At 37.5% G+C, this 13,185-nt stretch overlaps 1 protein-coding gene across 2 annotated transcripts in view; it reads left to right on the top strand.

Moving 5' to 3' along the window:
* mgll (monoglyceride lipase) overlaps positions 1-13,185 on the top strand; it is a 29,481-nt gene that overhangs the window by 12,339 nt on the left and 3,957 nt on the right. For both annotated transcript variants that reach the window (XM_026920256.3, XM_026920250.3), the window contains 4 exons: positions 97-233; positions 7,534-7,644; positions 9,563-9,652; positions 12,970-13,185. In XM_026920256.3, coding sequence (XP_026776057.1) covers positions 97-233; positions 7,534-7,644; positions 9,563-9,652; positions 12,970-13,185 — 554 coding nt within the window. The remainder of the gene's footprint in view (positions 1-96; positions 234-7,533; positions 7,645-9,562; positions 9,653-12,969) is intronic.

Raw genomic sequence — 13,185 nt, 5'->3', positions numbered from 1 at the left:
GTCACAGCCAAGAGATTATTTTTTCATCCTCTTAATTTCATTTAATTCCCCTAATAAATTTTTGATTAACATTCTCTCTTTCTTGTGTTCTCGAAGTGGGCCATGGGCAGAGTGAAGGGGAGAGGATGAATATTAAAAACTTTCAGATCTACATCAGAGACAGTCTGCAGCACATCGACCTGATAAGAACGCGCTACCCCAACCTGCCCATCTTCATCCTCGGCCACTCGATGGTAAGATACACATTCCACATCCAGCCACTTGCATCCAATTTTGTCAGTACTCCTTGATTATATCCTTGATCATGCCCTTTACTGTTTTATCCTTTTAAGGGCTGGAACGATAAGCAATTTTTGCAAATCGATAAAATGATTAACATCAACATTATTATTGTTTAGAACAGAATGTATTCTTCAGGGTGGCATGGTGGTGCAGCAGGTAGCGTTGCTTCCTCACAGCTCCGGGGTCCAGGGTCCTGTGTTCATTTGGGTTTCATCTGGGTTCTCCAGTTTCCTCCTACCTCAAAAAAAACATTAGTTTGACTGAGTACTCTAAATTTCCCAGAGGCTTGAAAGTGTGTGTGATGCCCTGCGATGGACTGGCCTCCCATCCTGGGTGTATTCCTGCCGCGTACCCTATGTTCCCAGAATAGACTAAGGATCTACCATGACCCTGTCAAGGATAAAGAGCTTACTGAGCTTTCAGTTTAATATTCAGTATTTCTAGCATGTTTCTATTTACATCCAATGGGGCAACAAAGCCTTCAGCTAAACCTTCAGCTTAAAATATGCTTGAATAAGCTATATTATACAGTGAGCTATATATTATGCTTGGAAAAGTTCAATAGAAACTGCATACCATGTAAAGCATACACATACACAAGTCTTCCACAATCAAAGCCAGCCACAAACAGAGCATATGAGCTCAGCACACACAGCCTTCATTATGAATAATGGGATTCATTTAGTAATTGACTCTCTCCCGACTGTGTCAAAAGCTAATCCAGTTAATACAGCATCTGCATTTTTGTTTGCAATGTCTTTAGCTTTAGCGTTCAAAATAACATGGCACTTATTGCTGTTTAATTCAGGGTATCTTAAGGGTAAGTAAATTCTCTGTGTATCTCCTTGTATTTTGCAAAGTAACTTATGTGTGTATAATTGCTGCAGTCAATAGCCTTTTTTGCTCCTTGTTTTGTCTTCCAGGTTCTATTTTACGCATTTACTGTGTTTTTCTGGTTTTCGATGCTGTTATTTTGAGTTTATGAGTATGGAATAGTCTTTGTCACCAACGACCATGCCACAGTTAAAGTCACAGAGATCACACTTTTTCCCCATTCTGATGTTTAATGTGTACATTAACTCAAGCTCTTGACCTGTATCTGCATCATTTTTTGCATTGTGCTGCTGCCACCTGATTGGTTGATTGTATAACCGTAAAAATGAGCAGATGTACAGGTGTTCCTATTAAAGTGGACAGTGAGTGTATACGGTATATGGATCAAATGTTTGAGTGCACTACCAAGAAGTGCTTTATTTTATCAGATGACAAGGCAAACAGTTTCAATTTTACTATAATAACCAGTTAACTAATAACCTGGTAGTTGACAGTGACATGTGGACCTTTCTTTACCTTTGGATCTATTTGCCAGTGATCTTTGGGATTAAAGGACCATATATACTCCCATCAGAACAGGCTTCTGATGCCTTCAGAAAAGCAATTTGGGATGGGATAGTGCATGATAGTGCAAAAAAAAAGTTACTCTCTGAAACCAAAGTGTCCAAACTGCTTGTCCACCTCCATTGTGATTGGCCAGTAGAGGCGTGTGAATGTATTGGGGTGGGGAGGGGTGTAAACCATTCACTTCTCTGACAGCATGTCTCAAACCCTCTTCTCAAATGCACTTATTAGAGAAAGTGTTGGCTGTGGCAAATCTATTCAGTTAACTGTATTTCTTATAGCGAGGTGGAAGCTTTGTTCTGTTTAAAGCAAGCAGCTTCCAAATAGTAAAACTATTTTATAGCCTAGGTAGTGGAGACAGATGCTACATCATTTCATTTTCATATTCTGTGCTGCTGAACAGATAAATGAATGTACTAAATGAGACTACATAGTGTTTATTTCTATCACTCCATCTTTGAAATAGTTTAATAAGTTAGTAATTTGGAGCTGCTTTTCTCTTTCAGGTTAGTGCAGTAGAATTGTTTATACAGAATTCAGGGACTTGCTACACTTTCAAATTAAGTCGCCCAAGTTAGGACAAGTTGGAGAAGAGTTCTGCATTAATCAAGCTCCAAGAAAACATAAAAATCCATGCTTTTCACATAAGTGGTTTCCATTAGATTATGCAACAGTCTTCCTCAGATGAGGCTACAGCAGAAACAGCAATATCCTCATCTCAGAAGCATACTGCTGTTTTATTTGAATGTGCACTGGTTACTACCCATCCTCCCTTTTCTGATGGACAGCTAAAGTTCTCCTACTGTTCCAAACAACTATGAAAGTTTTACTGACATTCATTTCAGGCTTTCTTAAGCACTCTGACAAAGTATAACCAACTGTCTCAGCTGAGTAAGGTACTTATGATGGGCTATACTGTTTCAGGAGATCAGCAAGATATGCTAGAGCTAAATCATTTAGAGGATTGTACAGTCAATGCAGAGATTAATAGTCAGCCAGTGTAAATGGAATAAAACTGTTAATGTGCTCTGACTGTTTTTTCCTGGTAAGGATGTGAGCTATTGCAATCGAAAATAGCTAAAGCTGAAAGACAGCAGGGCAGCCAGCCAGCAGCACACTGCTGCAGACCAAACTAAATGTTAAAAAGGAAGCATGTACTAGTTTATTTTTATTTTGGAGATACATGTACCAGTCAGATTATAATGTGCAGGTTTAGAGATGTTATATGTTTGGGAATCAAATGACATACCAGCCTCAAGAGCTGGAAAAAAAAAAGATCCTTAGCTTTTGATGTGGCTGTAGTCATGCTGGTCTAAGGTATTCATATTAATAATGTATCTGAGATAGAATATGTATCCTTCACCATACAGCATACCAAAACTGTGGGATAAATGAGTTAATGTTCATCACGCATAGACACAAAGAAATAGACTGCCTGGGTGTTCCTCTTTCTTTGCATGCCAGCAGTGCTCTGTCATGGAGCCACTTCACTGTTTTCATTCCATTAAAGGCTGTGTTTTTCCATCTGTCCCACAGTGTAGAATATATTTTTCTTCAATTTAGGAATTGTCTGTGTCACATCGAAGAATGTCAAAATATTTTAGAACATCTGTGAGTAATCATGGCATCAATGACTTTCTGGAATAAGACCCAGCTGGCCTGTTGAATCATGTCTGTTATAACTTATATTATTTTTATTATTAGGGATGCACTAATACCATTTTTTTTCAGACCGAGTATGAATACATGTTGAGTATTCCTTGCTACTGATACTGATACAGAAATGAGTAACTTTGTTAATCTATCAGGGGCATCGTGCAACATTTTTTAGCTCTTTTTATGTTGGTTGCTGTCGTGCTAGCAATGAACTCCTCATGCTGAGTTTTATATTTAAGATGTTAAGATGTTATGGCATTTAAAATGTGTTTTTTATATATAAAGCATGAGGGTGGCCAACCTGAGCGCAGAGCAGTATTAGCATTATTACACTGAAAAAAAGTCATCTTAGCAAGTGAAAAGTTATTCAGTATTTCCTATTATAAGATGGCAATAAACCAAATATTAAATTATTAAACCTATTTTTAGATATTTTTTGACTCATTTCAAGCTTTAAATTGTCATATTCTATTGGCAGATAATTTTGCTTATTTCTAGAAATAAAGGCTAAAAATTATCTGCCAAAAGAACAAGATTATTTCCAGTTTGGAATTAGTACAAAAATGGCTAGAAATAGGCTAAATAATATTAGATTTGGATTATTGTAATCTTATAAAAGAAAATACTAGCTAAATCTGACTATATTCAAGGTTTTTCCACTTGCTAAGATGTCATTTTTTGCAGTGTAGTATCAGCATTATCATTTTTAACTCATTAAAAAACGAGTGCAAGGTGCCGTGAATTGCACCTTGACTCGTGAGCAAAGTGTACACCCTGACGAGCGATGGGGAAGGAAGCGTACACGTCTCGGAACTGCTTGCAGAACTGAAGAGCTCTCACACATGACAGTTCCTCTGCATGCTTACTTCACTGTTTCACACTCATGAATACCGCTGGGTGTACCTCAGGTTGCCCACCCTCGTGCTCTCTAGTAAAAATACTGTTTAAATGCCATGAGATGTTTTATCAGGTAACTGTAGAAAGATGCTGTAGTATTGCAGCCTGCTTTGCTTTGATCATTAATCATGAAATATTACAAAATACTGAGATTGCTGTTATTTTGTGTTGTCTGTTTATTAGCGCTTACGTCACGCACATAGTATTTTTTTGTCACGAGACAGGCAGGTTTGGATGCATTTGCAGGTTTATTGAAAATAACCAGGGCAGACATAGTCAAGTGATCTACAAACTGTCTAAACAAGAAAGAAGCAAACTCAAAACCAAGGCATTAGCAATGTCTTATCATTGCGTTATTAATAAAAATAGTACAGCTTAATGTTATATTATAGGTATGTAATTGTACAGGTATTCCATATTGTGCAGTTTATTTGGATTTTTTTATGTAAACTTCTATATTGAGTAATGCCTGCTATTCCTCACGAACACCACAAGTTCACCGTTAGACCAAAAAAAAGGAAAGCAGTCCTAATGTTTTGGCCTGTAATGCCAGCAAAACTTAATGATGTTTCTTAATGTCATCAACAATTATTGTACTGTTGGGCGTTTCTAACATTATCTGATAAATACAGCCTTCACCTATTGAGTTTTCAAACTGGTTTGAATTCGTTTTGTAAAGTATCAAAGCAAGTTAGAGACACTGGATTAAAGTTTGTACACCTTTTGTCTCATGTGTTTTGGGTGGTTATGGTAGCCACGAGATGATGTCATGTTTTTGAGCTGAAGCCTGTCGAGGTTGTCAGAAAAGAAGGGTGGATGCTTCAGTGTTTTAATAATAGAACTTGTTTTTTGGGAACACCTCTTTTCTAATATCTATAAAGAAGGACACGACTGTGAAGCTGTATATGGTGTTCTCGTAACACGTTATAATAATTATAGTTTATAAGACATGTATAAGAGTTTTTAATTTATAACTAACTAATCATGAACAGTGTTTACTTTATGAGGAACTAATTATGAATAAGTTAATTTGTAAAGATATAAATGAAATTTTAAAAAAAATTTAAATGTTTAAAATTTAAAGTTTAAAAAAGTTAAAATATTTGTAAATCATTTATAAAGAACTTGATCCCAATCAGTCTGTTGGTGATATTGGAGGTGATAAAATTCATTCAGGTCTTCTTTGTTACCTGATTGAGTGTAAGACCCTGAGTACATATCCTAAATCATCACACAGCAATCCCACAATCCCATACTGCTAGCCAGTTCTTTATTAGATTGAGGTACATTGCATCCACACCTGCTCATTTTGATTACCAGTTGATGATGTTTCTGTATAACATGTTTAGACTGGATCGGGACTGGAGGAAAACCTGATCCTATCATGAACTCTTCCAGCTTGGTAGCAGGCCAGGCCAAGACACTCACATTCACATCACACATGCATTGAAAATACTTTATAAAATAGTCAACCAATCAGAGTTTATGTAAATGTTATTGTAAACATACCCACTGTCTCACTCGATTGATACGAAAAAGGACTGACTCAACTTTAATAAATCTAGCATCATCCGCAGACCTCACTGTTTATTATTAGTTGCTTATGAAGAAAAAGTGTTCTTGATTGGTTCAGTAATAAAACACAACGAGGCACACTGTTATAGAAAAATAATCAATGATGTGGTGCTGTGATGCTTGACGCCAAAGTTGATTATTTTCCTTTAACAGCGCATCCTGAAGTGTTTTATTCATTTAATTCCTTTAATTTCTAAATAGGAATTTATTTATTTACTTATTAATAAATTTAGGATTTATTAAAGAAACCACGTCATGCTTTTTATCTGTGTATAGCTACATTTTATGTTGTGGAATTTCCATGAAACTTTGCTGTTACTCTGCCTTTTACAAAGTGCTGACACTGGAGCCTCCTTCCTGAAATTTTATATAAACGTCTCCTTACAAAAAACTTCGCCATATCAATAATTGTATGTTCTTCTTTGTAAAATATCATCGCTTTTATTAATCTGTTTATTTTTTGTCTGCCATATAATAACAATAATGAATCAGAATGACCAGATTAATATAAACATATAATTTGAATTAACACCTTCTGACCAATCAGATTTGGAAATTCAACAGTGCTGTGGTATAACTATTAAGTAAACGCTCAGAGATGTCTTATACATCATTATTCTTATAAAGTGTTGCTATAAAATTGGGCCACTCATAGGGCACAGTTTCTACAGCCTATTTCCCGTGATTACCACATGGCTCGTTCAGAACACAATACAGTAATATCACAGTACAGCCTCTTCATTCTTTCTTTGCATTGCTCACCAGTCTCACATTTCAGTGTTGAAACCACTGCAGTTTAGCCACACCTCATTTATTAGCTTGTTCTTCTTTCTTTTTTTAGTATGATCAGTTATATCATTTGTTCCCTGTGGCCTCAATATTTTGTTCTAATCTTCTCTTTCTCACTTTGCCATTTCTTTCCATCTCATATAATGTCAAATTGTTAGACTCTTACATAAGCGTTAAGTCTTCAGCACATTATGGGGCCACTAAGACAATGCAGCTATTTATTCCCAATAGCAGTGTGTGTGTAAAAGAGGCAGAGAGAGACCGCTCTGTTCCCATCTCCACTGCAGACTTGCTAAACATGACTTTAATGTGTTAAACTCTTGTGTTTGCATCCTTGGCTACATTTAGGTGTCAGCATGTGTTAAATAATTGTGCACATGTTGCTTGCATATCTGCTCCTGTAATCCACCTTGGGATCTCAGAGGAACTGCCTGGACAAACAATGATCTTCCTTTACATCACACACCCTTAAATGTCTCATAATTTGTTGCCATGAAAGAGGATGTTGTGCATATGGACATGTACATGTGCAGGAACTATTAATGATCACATGCTAAATGAGATAATCGCTATCGTTTTAAAGACCTCAGTAATGTGTGTGTGTGTGTGTGTGTGTACATGTTTTAAGTAGTACTTTGATGCTGGGACCCTCTTTTAAGTCTGAAACTCACTTCATGAATATTCAGAGCCCTAATAAAGAACTACTGAACACAGTGAGAACAAAATGGCCGCCCAGTGGCACAGTGAATAGTAATGATTCCTTCTCACTCCCTTAATTTTTCTCACTCTCGTGTTAGCTGTTATTTTTACTTTTCTATATGTTTTTTTTAAGTGTTCCTAAGACAACAGCAGCAAGAGGCCAAGTTCAGCAAGAGAACAGCATTGGCTTGTTTTCGTTTCAAGCACCCTAACGTGTGTGTTTGTGTTTTACTGCAGGGTGGTGCCATCTCTATTTTGACTGCATGTGAGAGGCCGCAGGATTTCGCCGGCGTGGTTCTGATAGCCCCTATGATCCAGATGAACCCAGAATCTGCCACACCCTTCAAGGTGGAAACCCATTCTCACGCACAAACACCCAGTTTTCTTCCATGGTGATATTACTGTGAGATGGCAGTGTAGTGTTTCTGTAGAAAAAGCAAGAGACCAAAATCAAAACAAAGGAAGAGAAGAATTAAACATTACACAATGAAATACACTGATGTGGGTAACGTTGCTGCCTCACAGCTCCAGGGTCCTGGTTTCAAATTGAGCTCGGGTTATTGTCTGTGTGGAGTTCTGTATGTTTTCCCCCAGTTCAAATGGGTTTACTCTGGGTTCTTTGGTTTCCTCCCATTGACCCAAAAACATCCAGGTAGGCAGGTTGGCTTTGCTAAATTGCCTGTAGGTGTGAATGTATGTGTGGTGCTCTGCAATCGACTGGTGTCTCTTGTGGGCTGAATTCTCCCAACTTGCACCCAGACCCACTCCAACCATGCCCAGGATCAAGTGGTATTGAGGATGAATGAAAGAATGAAAATGAAACACTGCTGGTAGCTTTGCTATCTCACAGCTCTAGGGTTTGATCCTGTGCATACATTATTGTCTGTGTACATTTTGTCATGTTCTACCCCAGGTCATAACAAAACTATGCCACACCAGCTTGACATGGCATATAAAAAGTAACTAAAAACTAAGCAAGCTAAGAAGGCAAGGTATCAAAATCATCCAAAATCGGGATGAAAATCCAGGTACAAAGAATTAATTTAACTCCCACAGTCAAAAAGTCACCAAACAAGTAGTGACCAATACCAGGCAAAGATCAAAATCCAGGAAATTGGCGACTGGGCACAGAGAATGTTGGCAAGACTTTGCAGCTGACTAAGAGAGGAAAGGGGAGTGTATTTACAGTGGTGATGAGGAGAGTGTAGTCTGGGGGAAATATGAGGAGATTGAGGTGTTGGGGAAAATGAGGAACAGGTGCCAGTGGTTAGTTAGTCAACAACACTAACCGCTGGAACATGGTTGAATATGTAAACATACAGGACGGGGTTCAGTCTCTGTATTACTCGAAAGGTCATTTGGGTTTTGGTTTGTAGATTTGTGCATTTGGATAGTATTCTGACAATTTTTACATAAACTAAACAATCCAGCATGGTGCCATTCATTTTAACAATTCACAAGGTAACATTTACGAAGGTTATTGTTTATATGAAGGTTACGAAGGTTTTTTATATAGGGTTATATATATGTATATGCGTTAGCAGCAGCAGGGTTAGTGCTAGTGCTTTTTCTTACAACTTCATGTGCATAAAATGAAACAGAATCTACATCGACTTTATTTGTCCAAATTCAGATGAAAATTTCATGAAATCAGATTCAAATGATCTTCAAGCCATCTTTCAAAATGGCTGAATAGTTATTGCAAATACATGTGATAAAGACAAGTATCTTGAATCTTGTTACAAACAAACATTGTTTACAAGAAGTGCTGTTGTAATCAGTGCTACTGTCTTGTGCATACTGAATTTACTTGCTAAACTCACTTGCTGATTTGTTGGAATGAATATGAATCTCATGATAATCATTATTATACAGACTAACATGACAAATGTACCCGCAGCATTTTCTGGTGAAATGAGCATGCAAGGATCTACAGCAGTTTTTTTTTCTTCATTCTTTTGTCTCATGATTTTATTTTTGTCTTCAATTTTATATATGTTATCACTGTAAATATATTTTTTATATAAATGTAATTTCTCGGCCTATTGATTCTGAATGGCACAGTTCAATTTCTTTTTGGCAAAGTGACAAGAAACAAAATAAGGAAACTATTTACTAAAATGGAGGCCCTTCTATTATCTGGACTCTATTCTTGCTTGTTCTACATGTTCTCATGATGTTCTTGACACTGTGAAACTTTTTTCTATGTCTAGTACCTTTGTTACCTGTTATCTGTTCTAGGCTGACTCCTTCTGGTTGTCTGCAGGTTTTCATTGCTAAAGTCCTGAACCATATGGCTCCCAGCCTCTCCATCGGCTCCATCGATCCCAAGTTGGTCTCCCGGGACCCAAAACAGGTAGTGAACTCGGAATGTGTGTGAAAGGTCATCTGTGTAAGTGGGGCAGCCAAGTGTCAGCTGCATGCATTGGTTTTCCATTAACAGCATTTTGGGAGTTCAGGATCTTAACAATGTTTATACAAGCCTAAACCTTTCAGATACAAGTAATTATAAGCAAACACTTTATATATTTTTATGTGGTTCATTACAACACTCACGTTTGTTTCTCTAATCCAAGATACTGTACCATATCCCAACCCTTTTTTTTCAATATTCTTAAAAATGTTGTTAGTCAGTTGACATTTCTTACAGGCATTAAACCTCTTTAGACTGTTCTTTTTTTACATTTCATTGTTAATATGAGCTTCCATGTTCTTAATATCATCAATTATAGCTTTAGCTTTTATATATAATTGCTCTGTAGTGTTCAAATGTTGTTTTAGACATGTAGTATAAAAGGTGCAGACAGCATAAGAATTCCTGCCTCATGCCATTTGAAAGGTAAATGAGTGGTTTAGCTCTAATATACGATCAAATAAACTTGTTTTCATAATGGAGACCTGTCATCAGCAGGGGCTGTGAGAATCAGATCATCTGACTTGAACCGTGGGGAAGCTTTCACCACAGCAAAGCCAGCTCCCGGCTCTTTCAGCCACAGACAATTAAAGGAAGCTGAAGGTCACTCATGTATCGACCACGGACAGCCTCTTTGAAATATCAATCTTGGCTAATGTTAGTAGGGAACAATAAAGTCAGCAGCATTAGATATGTCATTTGTTTTGACACAGCCAGCTGCATTTATTTAATATTTCCTTAGACATCAAATCTAGAGGTTTAACCGATTAAAGGCTTTGGAAAACATGGCCAGTTGTAGTGCCAAGTGAATGCACATAGGCTGGAAGTTGTCTAGGTGATGATCTGGGAAGTATGCCAAAGCACGCTATATTCTAATTCACAGTATTGCATGGTTTGATTAGTGGTATGGATGTATTTGTCGCAGTACCGACCATTATGATGGCCTGTGGAATAAATTGGGTGGCAGTATTGTAGCTTTGATTGAGCTTTTCTGTTAGCTACTTTGCATGTTTGGGGAATTCCAAGTAATACATTATTCATATTTTTTCCGTAAAGCTACCCTAAAAGTCTGATACCTTATCTGTTAGCCTGTGAATGACTTTATTCACTTATTCAAAGTAGAAATAACCGGTTGAGGTACACAACCGGAAATAGCTGTTCTTCTCTTCAACACACCCCTCAACTATTTAAACCTCAACAAAGCATATAGAGTATACTAGAGGGTGGGTCTGAATTCTTTGTTCAGGTTGTGTGCACCAGTAAAAAGTAAACTACAACGGCTCCAACTAGAATAAAAAAGGAAGTTCAAACAGGACGAGTAGGCGGTACTCGAATAGCTGCTTCAACACAAGAACAGCAGGTACTTTCTGCTCAGAAGAAGAAAGCATATATAATGCTGAGGCTTAAGAAGTCAAAGCATTACGTTAGACTTCATAGCCAACGTATCAGAACACAGGAACACATAATTGATTGTTTAGCACAAACATTAAAAACGAAAAAGGTATATGATCACTAATCCAGTTATTTTGAGAGCGAGTGAAAGTGAGAGCACTATGACAAGCCAAGAAAACAGATATGCAAGGATCATGACAAAGCAATCACAGAGCACAAGACACACTCTCTAACTCACATCTCAATTCTGTTAAGCCACAAAACACCTCTCAGTCAGCAATATAAGCCTTCACATTAAAAGTCTTTGATAGACCAGTAAATGTGACTGCACAATTTTCTGAAGCAGTAACTTAAGCAGTGTCTGAAAGACAAGCCTTCAAAAATTACAAATGGCTTCCTATTACACTATATACATGAAGAAGAAGAAGAAGAAGAAGAAGAAGAAAAGAAGCCTTTTTGTTTGTCACATATACATTACAGCACAGTGAAATTCGCTTTTGTCGCATATCCTAGCTTGTTAGGAAGTTGGGGTCAGAGCACAGGGTCAGCGATGATACAGCGTCCCTGGAGCAGAGGGCCTTAGGGTTAAGGGCCTTGCTCAAGAGTCCAACAGTGGCAGCTTGATGCTAGGGCTTAAACCCCTGACCTTCTGAGCAATAAGCCAGAGCCTTAAGCTTTGAGCCACCACTGCCCTTATACATATAGTATATATTATAGATAGATAGATAGATAGATAGATATCTGTACATAATGGTATTGTAAGCCTTATGGGGTGCATACTGTTTGCCCAATAGAAGTGTGCCCACCAATATCAGATTTAGGTGCACATGTTTTGAAGGATGTCTGTTGATTAACAGTAGAACACAGGATCTGAAAAATGTGAATGATACATCTCTGCCCCAGAACACGTATGTACTATGATTTAAATTTAATTTGAATGCTGAAATTCATTCTGACAGCCATATTATGGTTTGTGTTTAAAATAAAGCTAACTAGCAAAACTAAATTTGGCATATGTACAGATACAAATTGCAATGCCTCTATTATCTGATTGTACAGTTATTTTTCCCTTTGACATATGGTTGTCTCAACCAGCTGGAATATTTCTATGAATAAAACTGTGAGCAAAAGATTATTAACATATGTGTGGCATCCTGGGAAAAGCCTTCATGTGGTGCATTTTTTACATTTTCATTTATATATGTAGTTCTGAAAACTACGGGCTTTTCTGAACTGAAATATGTTTCTCTTTTGCATGTCAACCACAAGAAGAGTATTAGCGTTTTAAAATCTGGTTACCCCCAAAAGCGAAATGGAGAAAATTGCATTTAAAGATTCCATTCCCACGCTGCAGGACGATTTGACAGCCGGTATCTGATTTCAAACTTAAGCAATTAGGGTTATGTCTGTTATGCTATGGCACATAACAATGGAACGTATTGATCAAAGCATGGCATTCGCTGTGAGATGAAATCACACTTAAATAATGTGGTTTTAGACAACTTTAGGCAGACTGACTGCATTTATCACTGCGTCTTGCTCCCCGACCAACATGATCAGGCAGGCAAGGCAAGGCATGGATTCCTAAAACTGATGATAAATTACAGTATTTTATAGACAGAAAAACCCTATTTTGGCCAAAACCCAATTTTCCCCAGAATTCAACAATAATCTTAGGCATGTTTTCCCAAAACACCACACGTGTTTTGATTTATTTTTGGGATCATACTACAAAGGCTCACATTTACAAAAATCTGACTGTGGTTAAATAGAGTGCCCTGTGTTGAAACTGAGGTCATAGTATTATTCTAGACAAGTTGAAGTTATTGCTATATTTGCTCTGAACACAGTGCCCTCATATGCTGCAGGTGCAGGCATATGAATCAGATGAGCTGGTTTATCATGGAGGTTTGCGCGTATCATTCGGAATGCAGCTGATGGCTGCTTCAAGCCGCATCGAAACAGAGCTTCCCAACATCTCCTGGCCTTTCCTCCTTCTGCATGGAACTGCTGACAAGCTCTGCGATATCAGAGGATCCCATCTCATGTACAACCAAGCTAAGAGCACAGACAAAAAAATGAAG

This window comes from Pangasianodon hypophthalmus, chromosome 8, assembly GCF_027358585.1.
Source record: "Pangasianodon hypophthalmus isolate fPanHyp1 chromosome 8, fPanHyp1.pri, whole genome shotgun sequence".
NCBI lineage: Eukaryota > Metazoa > Chordata > Actinopteri > Siluriformes > Pangasiidae > Pangasianodon > Pangasianodon hypophthalmus.
The sequence above is the reverse complement of the archived record's forward strand: the minus strand, read 5'-3'. Positions and strand labels throughout refer to the sequence as shown.